Below are 21,544 nucleotides of genomic sequence, written 5' to 3'. Positions count from 1 at the left end.
GTTATTCCTTCATGCTGTATTTTATCCACGGCTTCCATTTTCATAATCTCTTCATTTTCGAATTTCAAAAGTTCTTCATTGAATATAGAGCATTCATGTAGAGTTGGCATTTAACAGATTACAGTATTTTTTTCTGCAATTTTCTTGTATATTTTCTCTGGAACTATTTGTTCTGTTGGAAACAAAATACATAGCAATCGACTCTGTAAAGCTTTTCTGCCATGTTCTGTGAGTAGTCCAATTATGATATCTTTGAGAATACTTGCATAATCATCATCATTTGCTTGCCGCATATTGGTAATGAGTTCTTTGTACTCAAAGTATGTCCAAATATTCACATTACCTATACTTCCTAATGACTTTTTCGTGTCTTCATGTGCAAGAGTATTAAATACTGGTTGTCCTTTAACTGGAGTGAGCTGCAGTAGATCCCCAAAAACTATAACATCTTTTCCTCCAAATAACACGTCATAGTCTGTCTTTAGAATTTGCTGCATTCTTAAATGCACAAAGGCAAGCATTAAGTTTGATACAATGCTTACCTCATCAATAATGAGAACTTTCATTTTCTTCAACACTCTTGAACCTTCAACACATGCTTCTCCTGTTAGCTTGTGGTATTCTATTTTGTTCTCATGCTCTACTGGTAACATTAGCAAACGATGTAAGGTAATTCCTTTTATGTTATATGCTGCTAACCCAGTTGGAGCAGTAACAACACAAGACAAAGTTGAATCAGTTTTTTTCTGTAGGTAGCTTCTAATTACTTTAATTAAGAAACTTTTTCCAGTTCCAGCTTGTCCACTCACATACATTCTGATTGGTTCAAATGATGTGCATGAGCACTCTTTATTTTCATGTAGTAATCCATGATCAATTTGTTTTGTGACTTCTTCATACATTTGTTGTTGTTCATCATTCAGTTGTTGTTCCAAATTTGGTGAGTCTATTAAATCTTCCTGAGCTTGATTCATAGCTGTTTCCACTTCAGTCATGGCTATTGCAGCTTCATTTTCTACGATTGGTTGTCCTAGGGGATCTTGACTGAGCGTACCAGAACTTTGACTGTTTTGAGAACTGTCTCTAGCTACTTCAGCTGCAATTGTAGCTTCTTCATTTAACATTTGTACATAATTTGTGAAAGTACTGCATTCTATGCTTTCTTTACATGCATTAAAGGAATCTTCATAGCTCTGAAAATCTCCAAGTAATTCATCCTCTGAACGCCATGGTTTAAACAGCTGTAAAAGTGCTAAGTAGTAATATTCCTTTTTGTCAGTAGTGTCGCAACTCAGCTTCCTGTGATTAATCAAACTTCCTTTTGTTTGTTTCATCAAACATCCTTCCTCACCAATGACTTTATATTTTCCATTGTTGATGTCTTCTGTGGCATGCCGTGTAAAAATGTAGTTCTGCAGCACTTCATAGAGACACATGTTCTCAAGATGATGACTTCTGTTTGGGTAATATGTGTCCAACATATTTGTTTTCAAAATGTCTGTACTTTCTGGTTCGTTCTCTGCTAAATATTCAATTTCTCGAATAGATTTCAGTACCCGATTTCGCATTCCTGCAAGGCCTAAACTTACCCAAATTATTCTTCTGGATTTGGAGTACAGACTTGCAGATGATAACCTATCTGAGCATTCGTATTACCCAATTTCTCGATGCGATAACATCTTTAAACTGAAACTGTATAGCTTTTTACTGACAGTCTTCTCGTGAGAAATCTCTTCCCACATTTCTTTCAATTCCGTTTTCTCACATTTAGTGATGTAAGATGCGACATACCGAGCAACAGCAATAGAATTGTCAGCTACATACTGAATATCCTTGTTAGCATTCCACATGGATAAAATGACTGGGTTGTAGTCATTTATATATTTTGACTCTTCTTTTCTTCTAAGGTTGTAGGTATTTTTCGGAGATTTTCTTGTAATGGTATGTCGCACAGCTGACATAAAACTGTTTACTCTTCCTTTTGAAAGAACAGTTCGTGGAAATCCAAATCGACATTTTGTGTAGAATTTATCTTTACCCTTGTACTTTCGTCGACAGTATTTTCCACACCGATGACTTTGGAAACGTAAAACTTGCTCTTTTAAGTTTTTTTCTTCTGTGCTTTTAGGTATAGCACATGTTGCATATTCTTCAATGAAAGATAAAACTGCATCATCAGAATCTGTTCCAAATTTTGGGGCATCCTTGATCCACAACAGCAGATGAATATGAGGAGCACCTCTTGCTTGGTACTCTTTTCTCCAAAAGAAATCCACAACTTCTCCAAGAGGTGGATTTTTTTTATTGCAGATGAAGGACATCATAGCCTCAAATCTATGATTGAATTATCTGCAAACATTAACCGGATCCAATGAGCACAATTCTCCTGCTGTCTTGTATTGGATGTTTTCAATATTTGAATTTGCCTCTCGAAGAAAATCCAGTAAATCATCCAAAGCGTACTCAGCACAGCTTAGGGTAAGGAACCATGTAGGAGTTCCTAAATTCCGTAACATACACTTCAATTCTCCATGATGTCGGTACCAATATTCATTAGTTCCACGCTGACAAGCCATCAGATTAATCAATTGAGATTCCAAATGATCATCTCGCTGTTGCACTTTGTTCATAAAATCCTTTGCAGACACATTATGTAGATGTACTCCAGTTTTTAAAATGTGATTTACTGCATAAGATAGTGCAGACAAGTCACTTTCAAATAAAAGATGGAACAAATAAGGAATACTTTGACGAAATCTTGGATCTTCTACATATAATCTTGTAGTCCGATACTCAGAAGCAGGAATCTGTACTGGACGTTCATCATATCGTCCACCTTTTCCTGTAGGAAACAGCTTGGGAAAACAACGAGCTTCCAAGCTCTCCTCCCATACACTCACGGGAGTTCCTTTTGCTTTTTTCATCTGAAACAGATCAATAGTGTTTCCCATAACTTCTTTAGAATGAAGAGAATGTATGCTGAAATGTTCATAAATTTCTTCTTCTTTTGACTTATCCACATTTTCAATTTGCCCAGTTGGTATTCCTGTGTCTGCTAGTAAAACTTCTTCCTCTTCATCCATATAAATTGATTCATAGTACTTATTATTTCTTTTCAAATATAAATTTGCTCTTTGTACTTTTCGTACATCTACTAGCTCCTGCCAAATGTTCTTATTCTGTGTAGGTACACCATTAACCAGAATAACTAATGCTTCAGTTTCCAAACTATCTGCATCAATTGTTTCAATATTTTTTTTCAAATCTAATGGCAAATAGACAACTCTTCCTTTTAAACCTCTTTGTAAATCTGAAGGAGGTAATTTACCTGTTTTGGGCTTCATACGAACTATAGTCTGAAACGGATGGACACATTAAATGAGTATAGACTCATACGTATTTAAATCACTAAGTTCTGCAGGAATATCAACCAATTCTAAATTATTATGTACAGCTCTAGCTGGCATTTTATTTTCTTCTAACTTGTTATAACAGTATTTACAAATACGCTGATATTCACCCAAATCAAAACAATTTTCCAGAAACAAATATGTAGCAAAATCCTTTCACTCATAATTATTTTCTTTTTCACTTTTTTTATAGAGATCAACATTCCTTGTTTGAGTTTTATAATGGCTTCTCTGGCAACAAATACAAGTAATATTTGGTCTTTCATTAGAGAAGATAGTAAATTTTGTAATTTGATCTTCAAAATTTTTACTAACAGTGGGTTCTACATTCTCTTCCACATTTTCTTCAATAACTGTGTCATTTCCTGCACTTTCTTGTTCTGGACCAAAGTAACAAAACTGAATATCATCAGTAACCTTCTCTACATCTGATACAGATCCACGCAACAGAGCACTATTCAACTCATTTAACTTTAGTGCTGGACTTTTAGCAAAATACAATCTTCTCACAAACTTTCTCATTTCAGTATGATGTACTGCCAGCATCCTAAAATGGTGAAAAACACTTTGACAAACTTTCCTAGAAAGACAAGCCAAAGAATGTCCTTGCAAACCAGTATTCTTTCTCACTCTGCATGGATCTAGTCTTTGAAGCACCTTAATCTTCTGTTTAACACTTTTTTTACTATATTCTCTTAGAAAGTCACGTAATTGATCAATAGATTCTTGTTGTACAGTACAAATACTACTACAATTCCAAGTGTACACTGGGGCTTTAGGACGTTTCCCCATAACCTCATCAGCTAACACTTCTTCCTCATTTCTTGGAACCATTTTCTCCTTTTCCATTACACAACCATCTTTAACTTCATAACTTCGACCACTGGTGTCAACTGCATGCAGCAAACTATTACTTTGAAGATATATATCTTCATTAAAAAATGGTTCAGTACTTGAACTATGCTTCCATTCTCCTAAGAACACATTACAAAAGTTATTTTTTTTCACTACTCTTTTCCTTTTGCTTTTTGACTTCATTACATTGACTATTTTATCTAATGTACAGATCCTGTTCAAAATTAAAATGAATAGTTTTCTTTTTAATTCCAAAGCCTTTGCAACATTTGATTTAATATGTTTCTTTTTCTTATAAAATATTGCTTTCTTCCTATATTTTTTCACATCCTTTAGCAAATTAAACACCACTTTTCTCTGAAACATTTTTTTACGAATGTTTTGAAATTCTGTTTTTCTTTTTAAGTCATTCTTTCTTGCTTCTGATTGTACATTAGCATTTAGTTATTTCTTTCTATTGTCTTGTTGTTTTCTTCTTGACACACTATTTGCAGTGGATATACTTTGTACATTTTTTCTATGTTTGAGGATATTTAAAAAAAAATCCTTAGTCTGCTTACCGAAAGACTTTTTCTTTTATCCAACATGAGGTTCTTCAACTAATTTCTGTTGTCCAGTTGTCTTCAAATATAGATGTTTTTGCTGTTCTTTTCTCTTTCTTGAATTTATAGGCATGTTTAATTTATTTCAGTGTTGTTCAGCAATACCTAAAGGAAACTAAAAAAAAAATACCTTTATGTAATTTAAATATATTACTATATTTTTTTGAGCTTTTCAAATCCTATCATATGAACTGCCCCTTTCCTATGAGTGCAAGTCTTACAGAACAAGAGCAACACAAATTAAATCTCTGACAACAATTCCTGTGTGCACACAGACTCATGGTGTGATTCTAGGCAGAAAACGATATTTGATTGGCAATTTCAATCAAATTTACTACTGTGGTAGAGCAAGTGATAATTACTGTAACAGCCTGACACATTTTCCTTATAGTTTAGAGAGGCAGAAAAGAGCACATGTCCTAACAGCTACTTGAGACCATGAACATGTGGAACCTGGGTGAGTGATTAGACTAGACCAAAGGAAATGAGCCTTGGTGATGTTGAATGTGTTAGCGTTACACACTGCTATCTGAAATGCCACACAGTGCTGAATAGTAAGCATGGGAGTGCAGGAGAAGCAGCTGCCTCTGTGCTAAGAGTGTGTTTCTGGAGACTGTGTATTGTCAGGTGCAAGAGAGATCTGCATGGACACTTGCACAACTGCATGAAGACTGCATAGATGTATGTAAGATCACCTGTGGTAAGGGTTAATTGGAGTTTTGAACATGTAGGAACTACCTCACCCATTGCAGGAGTGGAAGGAAAATCTACCCTGTTGTTTTCAAATGTGTTAGCATTTGCCTCTCATCTGTGAGATGGTGATTTGTGCTGAATGCTAACCATCACAGTTCAAGAAAACAAGCTGCCCCTTTCCTACGAGTGCAAGTCTTACAGAACAAGAGCAACACAAATTAAATCTCTGACAACCATTCCTGTGTGCACACAGACTCATGGTGTGATTCTAGGCAGAAAACGATATTTGATTGGCAATTTCAAAGCACATTTACTACTGTGGTAGAGCAAGTGATAATTACTGTAACAGCCTGACACATTTTCCTTCTAGTTTAGAGAGGCAGAAAAGAGCACATGTCCTAGCAGCTACTTGAGACCATGAGCATGTGGAACCTGGGTGAGTGATTAGACTAGAGCAAAGGAAATGAGCCTTGGTGATGTTGAATGTGTTAGCGTTGCACACTGCTATCTGAAATACCACACAGTGCTGAATAGTAAGCATGGGAGTGCAGGAGAAACAGCTGCCTGTGTGCTAAGAGTGTGTTTCTGGAGACTGTGTATTGTCAGGTGCAAGAGAGATCTACATGGACGCTTACACAACTGCATGAAGACTGCAGAGATGTATGTAAGATCACCTGTGGTAAGGGTTAATTGGAGTTTTGAACATGTAGGAACTACCTCACCCATTGCAGGAGTGGAAGGAAAATCTACCCTATTGTTTTCAAATGTGTTAGCATTTGCCTCTCATCTGTGAGATAGTGATTTCTGCTGAATGCTAACCATAACAGTTCAAGAAAACAAGCTGCCCCTTTCCTACGAGTGCAAGTCTTACAGAACAAGAGCAACACGAATTAAATCTCTGACAACAATTCCTGTATGCACACAGACTCATGATGTGATTCTAGGCACAAAACAGTATTCCTGGGTGATACCAGTACACCTTAACTTATGGTGAAGACATACTCCATAATATCGTACAAGTTCAAGGCAGTTAAATATCTTCCAAAACATAAAATGTAAAACACAACTTTAAAAGAAGAAACAAATTTCTATTATTTATATCAAAATACACCACATACATCCCCTCTCAAATTCATAACTCACCTTTAAAAGTAGTTAGTTGAGAAAGAAATGTGCCACTCACACAGCAGATTATCAGAGCCAGAATCTCTGAGCTGTACTCCTCTCACCAAAACCACTAAATGGCAACATTTCCCTCTCTTTTTTCACACATATACATGTTAACTTCAAATCACATTGCTTCCCACATTTTTTTAAATGGAAACACACATTTCTATTGGTTGCAAATTTCAACCCTTTCCAAATGATTCCTACCCCCAACATGACTTCTGCCTGCTACCATAGCAACAGATCATGGAACACTGGTGTGAGCAGAGAGGTCAGAAGTTCAGCACACAATGTTTCTAATCCAAAGAGCAAGAGTGCTTGACTTTTCAAACCTAACAGAATATCCAAAGTAATCTTCTGTGGGAACACATTTTTCTGAACCAATACAAAACAATGCTTTTAAAAATTTAAACATACAGCCTAGTTTTTAGTGTTGAATGGTCTGAAACAGCCAATGAGTTCTTTTTATTAAAAAAAAAAAGTATGTAAGCCTCCATTTTACAACTATCTTTCTTTTCATATAGCCATTCTACTGAAAGACACCTTCTGAGTGCATCCAGATCTCCTTGAAAGATGTTCACAGTGTGGATTGTAGGTCATAGCTATGTCTACTGGAGTGAAAAGTATGCAGAAAAAAGAGGTATTGTGAAAGACCTTGCTTTGCCAAATGTAGACATTAAATGGATTGGTCAGAGATGGTTAAAGTGGCACCAATTAATGCCTTTGGTGAAATCCTTTCTACATCTCCCACAGCCTGACCTTATAATTGTGCACTGTGGTGGAAATGATCTAGGCACTTTAACTGGGGTAGGTCTGGAAATGCTTGTTAAGGACACCTTTGTGCAATTGATGTCACTTTTTCCACAAACTACCTTTGTATATTCTAATATATGCCAAAGGCAAAAGTGGAACTGGTCTAACCAATATTGTCTGCAGTTTGAGAAAGCAAAAAAGCATGTCAATAAGTCTGTTTCTGCTTTCCTCAGAGACTATGGTATGGGTTCTATATACCACAACAACTTGCGTTACAACATGCAAGGCATTTATAGAGGAGACGGTGTTCATTTCACAGATGAAGGGAACAGAGTCTTCCTCTTGAACTTTAGACTCTGCATCGGTACTTACTTGTAGGTACAAAAAAACACTCAATGAACACAACGGCTCTTTTTAGAGCCAACCAACATCTAAACACTTAAACTTGATTTTTGATTCTATTTTTTTAATTAATTTTTTGCCGCCGTGCGCATACCGTGCCCGCACCGTGCGCGCACCGCGCAATATTTAGGGGTCTTTCATGGTCCCCCTGAGAAGGCCTAGGGGGTCAGGGACTCTCTACCCTGCCCCCTTTTCACGTTCTCCACTTGTGTTTTTAGCTCTCTTCTGCCTCTAAAACTCAAAATGGCGATTTTTTGAAAAAAAATAAAATGTTTTTTTCACCCTTCGGTGTCCTTCAGGGACCCCCTGACAAAGGCTAGGGGGTCAGGAACTCTCTACCCTGCCCCCTTTTCACGTTCTCCACTTTTATTTTTCACTGCCACACACAAAATGGCACCCAACACTTCCTGATTTCGACTGATTCGAATGTTGACTGACATCTAACCACCAATCAGAATTACGCTCGCGCACATTTGGTGCGCGCACGGTGCGTATAGATATTTATGCATATAGTTTATGTACTTTTAACTGCAATTTTCTCAGGAACTACTGAACAGATTGACACCATATATGCAAAAGGCACATGCCTGACCTGAGGACTACCTCTTTGCCAAATTTCAAGTAATTCTGTTTAGCCGTTCGGGCTGTACCTTCGACTAAAGGTCCTATGGGAAAATGCATGGGGAAAACGCATTTTGGGACCCCCCTTTTTTCTCAGCCCCCGCTTGACGAATCACCCCGAGACTTTCAGGGTAGGAGCTGAGTGGAGCGCCCCATTAGTTTTGAAAATTTCACGAAGATAAGTCAACCGGCGCCAAAGTTATTCAAAATAGAATTTTGAGATTTCCTATGGGAACTCGGTCCTAACTATAACTATCTACTGGCAACCGCCAGTAGATAATATATATATTATATGTGAACCAACTGCATGATGGGATGTGCAGTCCATAATTACGAATTGGTCGAGTGTTTGCTGAAGAGATATGGTGCAGGTGTGCTCCACGCTACTTTAGAAGGAGGGATAATATAAATAGGAGGAAACCTTTAAAATTCATACCACCGGAGGCATCTGAAGAGGCTACCGCCGAAACGCGTCATGCCAGAAAATCCTAATAAATGATTCCTTGAAGCGCTGCCGTGTCCCCTTATCTTTCTTGAAGGAGAAGGTCGTTTTTGCATATATATATATATATCAAGACACGTGGGGTGTTCTAAAGAAACGAGCAGCACTCGAGACACGGACCTCTTGTTCCCCAGCAAGGCATTTTAATGGTATGGGCAGAATGGCAAACCAGTTCATTCAACGGCAGCTGACCGCCACCTGACGTGTTTCAAGTCAATCTCTTCCTCAGAGGCGGTTCCGGTCAGAAGGCACAAGGCGGGCTGCAAACTCCTAATTAGGCAATATCGTATGTCCTGATTGGACGTCTCAAATGAGGCAATACGTGGCAGTCTGGGAGTTGCAGTCCCAAAATTCCTTGTCCCTTAAAATGTCTGCCAAATCTCAAGCTCTGGATGAGCCCCAGCCAGCATATCTGCCCTCAATCCATAGTCCGTGCTCCACAAGCAATCCCCGCAGTCACGAAGATCTGTGGCCCCCTTCACCTGGGGTGGTGCCAGCTCAGCGGCAGAACAACCGCTCATACATCAAGACACGTGGGGTGTTCTAAAGAAACGAGCAGCACTCGAGACACGGACCTCTTGTTCCCCAGCAAGGCATTTTAATGGTATGGGCAGAATGGCAAACCAGTTCATTCAACGGCAGCTGACCGCCACCTGACGCGTTTCAAGTCAATCTCTTCCTCAGAGGCGGTTCCGGTCAGAAGGCACAAGGCGGGCTGCAAACTCCTAATTAGGCAATATCGTATGTCCTGATTGGACGTCTCAAATGAGGCAATACGTGGCAGTCTGGGAGTTGCAGTCCCAAAATTCCTTGTCCCTTAAAATGTCTGCCAAATCTCAAGCTCTGGATGAGCCCCAGCCAGCATATCTGCCCTCAATCCATAGTCCGTGCTCCACAAGCAATCCCCGCAGTCACGAAGATCTGTGGCCCCCTTCACCTGGGGTGGTGCCAGCTCAGCGGCAGAACAACCACTCATACATCAAGACACGTGGGGTGTTCTAAAGAAACGAGCAGCACTCGAGACACGGACCTCTTGTTCCCCAGCAAGGCATTTTAATGGTATGGGCAGAATGGCAAACCAGTTCATTCAACGGCAGCTGACCGCCACCTGACGTGTTTCAAGTCAATCTCTTCCTCAGAGGCGGTTCTGGTCAGAAGGCACAAGGCGGGCTGCAAACTCCTAATTAGGCAATATCGTATGTCCTGATTGGACGTCTCAAATGAGGCAATACGTGGCAGTCTGGGAGTTGCAGTCCCAAAATTCCTTGTCCCTTAAAATGTCTGCCAAATCTCAAGCTCTGGATGAGCCCCAGCCAGCATATCTGCCCTCAATCCATAGTCCGTGCTCCACAAGCAATCCCCGCAGTCACGAAGATCTGTGGCCCCCTTCACCTGGGGTGGTGCCAGCTCAGCGGCAGAACAACCGCTCATACATCAAGACACGTGGGGTGTTCTAAAGAAACGAGCAGCACTCGAGACACGGACCTCTTGTTCCCCAGCAAGGCATTTTAATGGTATAGGCAGAATGGCAAACCAGTTCATTCAACGGCAGCTGACCGCCACCTGACGCGTTTCAAGTCAATCTCTTCCTTCTTTAGAACACCCCACGTGTCTTGATATATATATATATATATATATATATATATATCTCTCTATATCTCAGCTACTTCCCAAAAAGAGATGCGATGCACTCACAGGGTTTCATAACATTCTTTTAATTACAAGTGACGCGTTTCAGCCTGAGCCTTCTTCGAAACTTGCTTTCAAACAATTCCAGGTTCCTATCCGAAGTATAATTGAGTCGGAGAACGAGGCGTTTTTCGGATAGCACCTGGTAGGATTGTATGGGTATTCTGGGGTGGAGGAGTGTTCTTTGGTTTCCGGAACGGCCATAATGTCATCTGACATGGTACGAGAGAGGGAGGCAGCTGCCACGGAGATGTTCTCAGACACCCCCTCGGCCATATGTAATGCAAGACGCAATGTAACAACAGCTGTTACAGATACGGACACTGTTCAATACAAATTCGAAATGTTGGAAAAGAAAATGAAAATGGAGCAGAGCAAGTGGTGGGAATCGCGCTCACTACAATGATATATTGAGGTGGGTCGTATTCCACGTGGCTTACGCATCTTAACGGCTCCAACATACGAAGATTCGAATCCTGACCTTATGAGAGAATGGGCGGAGTACAACCTTGACTCTTCGAGGAAATTGACTCTGATCCTCATTAAATATGCGGACATTGCTAGGGCAAGTCTATTAACAGAAATAGATACTATCAACGAAAAACTTAAAACTCTAGGAGTAACTGAGGAAATAACTAAATTACGGACCGAAATGCTTAATAGGTTGAAAAAAGAAAAACCCAGGTGACCCCCCTTGCAAAACCAGGTGGTTTTGAAATAGGCAATTTTGATGTCGCATCACTACGTTCTGGGCCCTTGCCTGTCGCGGGTACTTGGGCCTCCCACACAAGTGAGGCACCATTTTTACCGGGAGACCCAGGGGAACGCTGGGAGGTGGGAAATTTGAGATGGACTTCAGTATGGATTGTGGTGGACAGGCCTTCAAGGTTAACCCACAATTGACACCACTAGGGTACACCTGCTTGTGCTAAGACATCAAGCCTTCTAAGGTCTAGTGGGGCCTTCTACAGTCTAGCATGGGAATGTGCTCCCTCAGTACAGTGGTGTGGTGGACTGGTCATGAATGCGGAACCCGGTTCCCCAGTTCCAAATTCCACAGCTCTGGCCACAGTGCCACATCCCCACTGAACACCATACTTGCCCACTGAAACTCGCACTGCCTTCAGCTGTAACCTAATTGTGCCCGCTATAAACACTTGGATGTGGCTCAATTCAAATTATGCACTTGATAAGAGTAATATGCTGCCTAAAAAAAAACATCCACTCATAGGGAATGCAAAGCATGTGAAATGTAAGCAGAAACAACATGGTTACCTAAACGATCTCTCACTAACTATTCAGAAATCAGTGAGTGGTTTCACCTGAAAAGTTATGGACATGACTAGAGGGCCCTGAAGGGAACCGTTTCACAGTCCATTGCTTACATCCTTACAAAACGTAAGCAGTATGGTATAAAAAGACCACATCCATAAACACAGAGCCATGGTACACATTGTGTTTTCCAATCCACCCATCAACCAGGTATTGCAGTACCTCCAGGAATGGTACACTCTCCCAACCTGGAAACAACAATGCTCTTCAAAGAAAGACGAGAAAATGAAAGTAGGACTTCACTGGCAAACTCTGTAAAGTGATGCTGGTGTATTTGGATGTAAAAAAAAACAATCTGGCCACTTTGCAACCCCTCTGTCTTGCTATTATTCTCATATAAAAAATTCTATTTCTCTACATGCTGCTGCACTTTGGATTTGAAAAAAAGAAGGGCATTTCTCTGCATTTTTGGATCCATTTCACAGGGAAGCAACTAGGAAGACGAGCGTTTTTCAAATTTGGATCCATTTCACAGGGAAGCAACAACAGGCACACAGGAACGAAGCCGAGCCTCGTGGCTTGCCTGGGCATACCAAAGTGCCCCCACCCTAACCCAAACCCACCGATGCAAAAATCATGCTGCTGTACTTTGGATTTGAAAAATTACAAACAAGGGCATTTCTCGGCATTTTTGGAATCATTTCACAGGGAAGCAACTAGAAAGACGAGCGTTTTTCAAATTTGGATCCATTTCACAGGGAAGCAACAACACGCACACAGGAACGAAGCCGAGCCTCGTGGCATGCCTGGGCATACCAAAGTGCCCCCACCCTAACCCAAACCCACCGATGCAAAAATCATGCTGCTGCACTTTGGATTTGAAAAATTACAAAGAAGGGCATTTCTCGGCATTTTTGGATCCATTTCACAGGGAAGCAACTTGAAAGACGAGCGTTTTTCAAAGTTGGAACCCATTCACAGGGTAGCAACAACAGGCACACAGGAACGAAGCCGAGCCTCGTGGCATGCCTGGGCATACCAAAGTGCCCCCACCCTAACCCAAACCCACCGATGCAAAAATCATGCTGCTGTGGGGCACCATTTTTACCGGGTGACCCAGGGGAACGCTGGGAGGTGGGAAATTTGAGGGAGCCCGGTGATGCCACAACTTTCCCACACAAAAATGTGTGAAAAAAGTGATTTTTTCAGCTAAAATTGAGGTTTGCAGGGGATTCTGGGTAAGGAAACGTTGGGGGATCCATGCAAGTCATACCTCCCTGGAAGCCCCCGGGTGTCTAGTTTTCAGAAATATATGGGTTTGGTAGGTTTCCCTAGATGGCCGCCGAGCACCGGGCCAAAAACCCAGGTGACCCCCCTTGCAAAACCAGGTGGTTTTGAGATAGGCAATTTTGATGTCGCATCACTACGTTTTGGGCCCTTGCCTGTCGCGGGTACTTGGGCCTCCCACACAAGTGAGGCACCATTTTTACCGGGAGACCCAGGGGAACGCTGGGAGGTGGGAAATTTGAGTGAGCCCGGTGATGCCACAACTTTCCCACACAAAAATGTGTGAAAAAAGTGATTTTTTCAGCTAAAATTGAGGTTTGCAGGGGATTCAGGGTAAGGAAACATTGGAGGATCCACGCAAGCCATACCTCCCTGGAAGCCCTCGGGTGTCTAGTTTTCAGAAATGTATGGGTTTGGTAGGTTTCCCTAGATGGCCGCCGAGCACCGGGCCAAAAACCCAGGTGACCCCCCTTGCAAAACCAGGTGGTTTTGAGATAGGTAATTTTGATGTCGCATCACTACGTTTTGGGCCCTTGCCTGTCGCGGGTACTTGGGCCTCCCACACAAGTGAGGCACCATTTTTACCGGGAGACCCAGGGGAACGCTGGGAGGTGGGAAATTTGAGATGGACTTCAGTATGGATTGTGGTAGACAGGCCTTCAAGGTTAACCCACAATTGACACCACTAGGGTACACCTGCTTGTGCTAAGACATCAAGCCTTCTAAGGTCTAGTGGGGCCTTCTACGGTCTAGCATGGGAATGTGCTCCCTCAGTACAGTGGTGTGGTGGACTGGTCATGAATGCGGAACCCGGTTCCCCAGTTCCAAATTCCACAGCTCTGGCCATAGTGCCACATCCCCACTGAACACCATACTTGCCCACTGAAACTCGCACTGCCTTCAGCTGTAACCTAATTGTGCCCGCTATAAACACTTGGATGTGGCTCAATTCAAATTATGCACTTGATAAGAGTAATATGGTGCCTAAAAAAAAAAAAAATCCAGTCATAGGGAATGCAAAGCATGTGAAATGTAAGCAGAAACAACATGGTTACCTAAACGATCTCTCACTAACTATTCAGAAATCAGTGAGTGGTTTCACCTGAAAAGTTATGGACATGACTAGAGGGCCCTGAAGGGAACCGTTTCACAGTCCATTGCTTACATCCTTACAAAACGTAAGCAGTATGGTATAAAAAGACCACATCCATAAACACAGAGCCATGGTACACATTGTGTTTTCCAATCCACCCATCAACCAGGTATTGCAGTACCTCCAGGAATGGTACACTCTCCCAACCTGGAAACAACAATGCTCTTCAAAGAAAGACGAGAAAATGAAAGTAGCACTTCACTGGCAAACTCTGTAAAGTGATGCTGGTGTATTTGGATGTAAAAGAAAACAATCTGGCCACTTTGCAACCCCTCTGTCTTGCTATTATTCTCATATAAAACATTCTATTTCTCTACATGCTGCTGCACTTTGGATTTGAAAAAAAGAAGGGCATTTCTCTGCATTTTTGGATCCATTTCACAGGGAAGCAACTAGAAAGACGAGCGTTTTTCAAATTTGGATCCATTTCACAGGGAAGCCACAACAGGCACACAGGAACGAAGCCGAGCCTCGTGGCTTGCCTGGGCATACCAAAGTGCCCCCACCATAACCCAAACCCACCGATGCAAAAATCATGCTGCTGTACTTTGGATTTGAAAAATTACAAAGAAGGGCATTTCTCGGCATTTTTGGAAACATTTCACAGGGAAGCAACTAGAAAGACGAGCGTTTTTCAAATTTGGATCCATTTCACAGGGAAGCCACAACAGGCACACAGGAACGAAGCCGAGCCTCGTGGCTTGCCTGGGCATACCAAAGTGCCCCCACCCTAACCCAAACCCACCGATGCAAAAATCATGCTGCTGCACTTTGGATTTGAAAAATTACAAAGAAGGGCATTTCTCAGCATTTTTGGATCCATTTCACAGGGAAGCAACTTGAAAGACGAGCGTTTTTCAAATTTGGAACCCATTCACAGAGTAGCAACAACAGGCACACAGGAACGAAGCCGAGCCACGTGGCATGCCTGGGCATACCAAAGTGCCCCCACCCTAACCCAAACCCACTGATGCAAAAATCATGCTGCTGTACTTTGGATTTGAAAAATTACAAAGAAGGGCATTTCTCGGCATTTTTGGAAACATTTCACAGGGAAGCAACTAGAAAGACGAGTGTTTTTCAAATTTGGATCCATTTCACAGGGAAGCAACAACACGCACACAGGAACGAAGCCGAGCCTCGTGGCATGCCTGGGCATACCAAAGTGCCCGCACCCTAACCCAAACCCACCGATGCAAAAAATAAAACCCTCCCCAGCCCCAAAACTCACCTTTACTCTCCGACGCGCAGGAAGCCATTGCTTCCTGCGCCACGGAGAGCAAACGGGAAACCTCCAATGACGTCAGCGCGGCTCGCGTGCTGACGTCATTGATGACGTGGGTGGGGGGGCGGGGGGAGGCAGGGGAAGGTCTTCCCCTGCCTTCCCAGTAAAAAAAAAAAGATCGACCACTCACGGGGGGAGCGCCAGCGCTTCCCCCGTGGGTGGGTGTCATGACGAGATGGTCTCGTCATGGGCACAGCGCGACTGTGCTCCATGACGAGACCATCTCGTCATGGGCACAGAAGGGGTTAACAACCTCCTATATCAACAAACAAGGGGGATGGCGATGGGGGCCAGCTTCTCCCCCACCTATGCCTGATTACACATGGTCTGGTGGGAGGAGCAGGTCCTCAAGACGGAGTAGACTGACATAATAAAATCCAATGTAAAAATTTGGATCCGCTTCATTGATGATCTGTTTCTAGTATGGCATGGGACCAAACAACAGGCTTTACAATTTGTTGAACACATTCACTGCAACTCTCTTAATCTGCACTTTACAGCCACGATCAGTGAGACTAGCGTTAATTTCCTAGATACACAGGTATTTATACAAAACAACAAATTAGAAGCTTGCCTGTACCGTAAAGAAACGGCTGGAAATTCTACGCTACATGCAACTAGTTCTCACCTACGACACTTGATAAATAGCATCCCATATGGTGAGATGCTTCGGCTCAAGAGAATTTGCAGTATCGAGGTTGATCTCAAGATTGCTCAGGAATTAAGCAGGCAGAGGTTTTTAGAAAGAGGTTATTCGCCCAAAACCATCAACCAGGCAATAGCCAAAACCCAGATGCTTAATAGGGAAGTTCTTCTTAGAGACAAGCAGGTGACCAACACCCCCATTATAGTCAGAACTGACTCCAATCCCAATGCTATACAGAAATTCCGTCTCATCATGGGATACAGTAAACAGCACAAATAAATTAATAAGATCGTACAGTCAAGTTGGCCTATTGTTCTGAATGACCCGGTGTTAGGACCCTTGCTTCCGCAGAGGGTGTCCATCACCCATAGTAAAGCCCCCTCTATGAGGTATAGCCTTGTTACAACAAATCCAGAAATTATGGAAAACACCTCCTGGCTGCAGACACACAAGGGATTTATATGTTGCAAAACATGTAAAGCATGTATGCATGGTGTCAATACTGTCTTGTACACCACACCTTTCTGCCAAAGAAAATACAAGATTACGAAATTGCTCACATGCAAAACTGAGTACGCAGTTTATGTACTCACATGCCCATGTGGCTTAAAGTATATTGGGAGTACGAAACTTCAGGTACACAAACGTGTTCTCCAACACCTTCGCGCCATCACAAACCAGGACAACACGTATCCGGTAGCCAGACATTTTAGAGAAGTACATCAATCCAACAATAAGGAACTGAGCTACTATGTGATAGACGCAATTTCTCCCAGTAGAAGGGGTGGTGATAGAGATTACAAACTTAAGAGGCTAGAAACCAGATACATCTTGCAGTTAGACACCAAGCACCCTAATGGACTTAATGTAACTGAAGACCTTTATACATGTTTTTCAGAATAATAGACAAAAGGGGTCTTCCTGCATGCATATATTATGGAACCTAGTGAGAAAGATACCAAATGTGCATATGATATTTTATTATATTGTTACTATTTAATGTTAGACAAATATAATATGTACTAGGAAAGTACCGCCCGAAGTAGATGATTTTAGCTAACAAATTTAAAAACTTTTATATTTATTTATATATTTATATATTTATGCTTGCACTCAGGATTTTATTCATATTTCTTGCACAGTCTAGATATGGATAATTTGGTATATATTTATTTATTTACATATTTATATATTCCTACTGTATGAGTCAGTGTCAAACCGGTAAGTAAATTTGCCCATGTACTTAACTTTAATATACAGGACATTAGTAACATATGGACTTTCTTAGGTACTATTTATCCATTATTTGCACATGCGGTCGTGCACATATCTATACCCACCTGTTTTCACATACTAATTACCTGCTAGTTTGCACAATATCAGATAATTATATAAGGAGCACATGCACTTTATGCCAATTAGGAGGCAGTTTCAAGACTCCATCAATTTTATGCTATAGATATTAGTTGGGAGTCTTTGAGCCACTGGAAATTTACCAACATGACCTTCATTCCGACATAGATTCACTATTGACAATATCGTAATTAACCTAAATACCCGGAATGACATATATTTCCTGTGAGATCCCTTATTCATATATATTTTTGCAGATTGTTACTACCATTTTTTTTGTTTCCAACATTCTCCGATACTATACGGAGTTACGAACCTTAAAACTTCATTTGACACCGTTTTTGTGTGATTTACCGTACATGCAGTAACAGCTGATTTTTAAGAAATCAAATATTTACTTTGGCGCTTTGCACTTTCCCAACACTATTGCACTTATTCTTGACCGCGTGATGTATGATTACCTTATCACCAACAGGGATATTATATTAGGGTTCTGTACCCCATAATGTGATTTGACTGTTGAATGTAATCACTACAATCAGCCCGTTCAGCACAACCTGATGTATTTCACTGTTATACGGAAATCACCATGTACAAGTATTATTGGTTTTAATATTTTATTTACATGGACAACTTTATTTCCATTTATTCAGGTATATTGAATTATTGAAGTATGTATACAACATGCTGTATTAGGTACTGAACATTACTGGTAGTATTTCTTCCTTTTTTATTATACTTCTGGTCACGTGGCCATTCGATTTCCATTGCACTGCCACTTTAAAAATACCAACAAAGTGTCTTGCCATGTCGAGTGAACAAGGCTCGTTAAGCTGAAACACGCCTTGACAGCAGGAAATAAAAACAATTAAGCATAAATTTGAGTCCATGTCCGCCACTTTTGTTCCCGTAGAATTGGATTCAGGCTGGAACCACGTAATATATATATATAATTTCCCAAGACCCTCTTTTGCACTAGCACCAGGGTGGGCTGAATATTTCCTTCTGCTCATGAAATTTGGCATCTCAGTGTTGCCTTTTAACACGGAATTCCAGACAAATTCCGCCAATAGCTGCGTGGTGGAATTTGTTTCCTGCAAGGCTCCATAAATGCGAGTTGGCGAGTGCAATTTGGTGTTCCCTAGTGCGATTTTCTAAATCTGGCTGTTGTGAGCCGTACTGGTTAGAGTGCTACTTAAGGAGCAGATTTGCTGTTGCTCAAATAGATTATCTACGGCAGCAAAAACAACTCGAATAGTCGTGGGCTCTTGTCCCCTCATGGTGCAGTTCACACTGAGGTCTACATTTTAGAGCAAGCAGCTGTAGAGCAAGCAGGGTGACGTTCATATTTTCCAGCCATTGGCAGAACTCCGTTAAATATTGCAAAGTTTTTATGCAACTCCACGAGTTCCGCTCACCCCTAGCTAGCACACTTTTAAAATGTTGATTTATCATTCTAACATGGCCATCTGCCAAGTAGCAGCAGCAAATTAAAAATGTCTGCCATACATCACAATGCATGTGCATAAGTTCAACAATTAGCCACACAAATGTTACATGTCTAGAACATATTAAGGCGATGCCATTACCATAAAAATAATTTAATTTGTTCTACTTTTAGGAAGCTCACCAAGGTATGGTTCATGGAAGGCGTGTGTCATTTACCTTCCAGAGCCTGCAAGATCCCATGCATCCAGATAAGGGCCCTTAATTCTCCAGCAGAGGGCCAATAAAGCTTGGCTTTTCGGCCACTTGGAAATATAACACAGCCACCACACCATCTGGTGTGCTTCTTGCCTTCCAGCTCATCACTATATTCCATTTCGCGGCCATCAAAGCAAAATCCATGGTTACACTTTTTTGCTGTTCGCCATTTCGGAGTGTAAATTGATATCTGCTTACAGGTTACATTCCCCCCTCAAACAAAATAGGGGTGGAGCCTGATTGAACAAGATTTACAAGTGTAAAATTACTGCTAACAATTTTACACACAGAGGCGTAGGTCTCCACCACCAGCACAGATCACCCTGTGATAAATTGTGGAGAAAAGTAATAAAGTTGATTAATTATAAAAATATATTTTAAATATTTTAATATTAAACAGAAATGTGGATTAAATTAATCAGCTCTAAGACTAACAATTACAGCATAGTAGCTCATCAAATTAAAATTAAAAAAATTAAAAATATTTGTAAAGTAATTTAAAAGAAATCTCACCTTCAATATCATTTTTACATTTCATTCCTAAATTTTATGAGAAATTGTTCAATTGTAATTGCCTCTGCAGTTTGAGGTTTATTTTTAAATATAAATATTGATGTATTGAATCAAAAGAATTTTAAATGGAATTTTACTCAACATTGAAAAAATATATATATATATATATATATATTTTTATGTTATTGCCTAAGGGTTGATATTTTTAGTCCCTATCTCTGTTATTTTCTAAGGGAGTGCATTGCAAAACCTGTGAGTGGCCCCGCATGTTGATAGGCATATTGCAAGGCTGTGGTGGAGTACATATACAACAGTTTTGGGTCCTTTTAGGCTGTAATAAATGTAGAAGTGCATAGAAATAGGCTTACCCTTTTGTAGGTAGGCTTATATATTTGCATGTCTCTTTCCAAGCTCCTCCTTTATCTCTCTAATTCTCTCCTATGTAGGTGTAAGTATTTCCCATTTTCCAGCAATTCTTCCAGTTTCCTCCCACATTTACTACTAAAACTTAAACCTACGTCTGCAGAGACCTCTGCAAATGCGGTGGAGAATATTGCATAGAAAATATAGGAGAAGCAAAGGTCACTGCACACAGGTTTTGGATTAGCATTTTGTAAATATTTGCATAGTACTATTGAAGTGCTACTAAACATCATACAAAGTGGGGTGTTAGGCCACTCAATTAATATAGTGATCCATTCTTGATGTATAACTTCTTTAAACATTAATGCTCTTGATTTATGCATATGAGTAGAGCCAAAGGATGTGAGGTGTTGCATTGTTTTGGGTTGTTTATACTGTTTAATATAGTAGCCATATGGATTGGTACCTTTAATGTACTAGGAAACTGTTTTGTGTCTGTTTATGCAAACCGCATGCATATTGATTAGGAAATTCTGTTTTCCCATTTAGTTTCTTATAAAAAAGATATCAAGACCAGGAAGAAAGGAAGATGGCTGTGGAGGAGGAGGACGAGAAAATCTCGATTTTCACAAATGTTGAAGCAACTGGTGTTGGAAGAACAAGGACCAAGAAGGGAAGAAAAAAGTCAGGGCGCGAATTCAGATGGGACAAAAAAAGCACATCCTAGTTACCAGGAAATGCCTGAATTCATGGAGAAAGCAAAATGCATAGTGCCTCTAAATCAATTGTCACAGGAGCATGAAGTCAGAGCAAATTCAGAAGGTGTGAATCAGGAGCAGGCCAAATATGAGGCAGAACACAATGTGATATTGTCCATGGAGCAATTCTCTGCAGATAAAACACCAAAAATTGTTGACAATCTTGGCAAAGCTCAAGGATTGACAGAGGAGAGGAAGCAACAGAAGAACAATAAAGAGCATGAAGAGCAGCCGGAGAACCACAAAGGGCCAGAGGAAGAGCCGCTGGACCTCAGAGGGCCAGAGGAGGCACAGGAAAACTTAAAGGAACAAGAGGAGCAAAAGGAGAATTGCAAAAGACTAGAGAAACAGCCAGACCATAACAGAGAAACTGAAGCCAAAAAAAAGCGACCCAATTACTTTGTATCCATTCCAATTACAAATGATCAGGTATTAATGATTTTCTGAAAGTGTTGAGATAAAATAACTAATCAACTCACAAAGGGTATTATGTATCTACTTGAGCGTGGAAAAAGG

The 21,544-nt window shown here is 40.8% G+C and overlaps 1 protein-coding gene across 1 annotated transcript in view; it reads left to right on the top strand.

The window, feature by feature from the left end:
* Window positions 1-21,544, top strand: part of LOC146832706 (uncharacterized) — a 355,069-nt gene that overhangs the window by 204,047 nt on the left and 129,478 nt on the right. Inside the window, exon 3 of the mRNA XM_085606006.1 lies at window positions 20,820-21,457. Within this exon, the coding sequence (XP_085462132.1) occupies window positions 20,820-21,457 (638 nt within the window). The remainder of the gene's footprint in view (window positions 1-20,819; window positions 21,458-21,544) is intronic.

This window comes from Triturus cristatus, chromosome 5_1 (assembly GCF_964204655.1).
Source record: "Triturus cristatus chromosome 5_1, aTriCri1.1, whole genome shotgun sequence".
Classification (NCBI taxonomy): Eukaryota; Metazoa; Chordata; class Amphibia; order Caudata; family Salamandridae; genus Triturus; species Triturus cristatus.
Note: the sequence above shows the minus strand (reverse complement) of the source record. Positions and strands in the feature narration are given on the sequence as shown.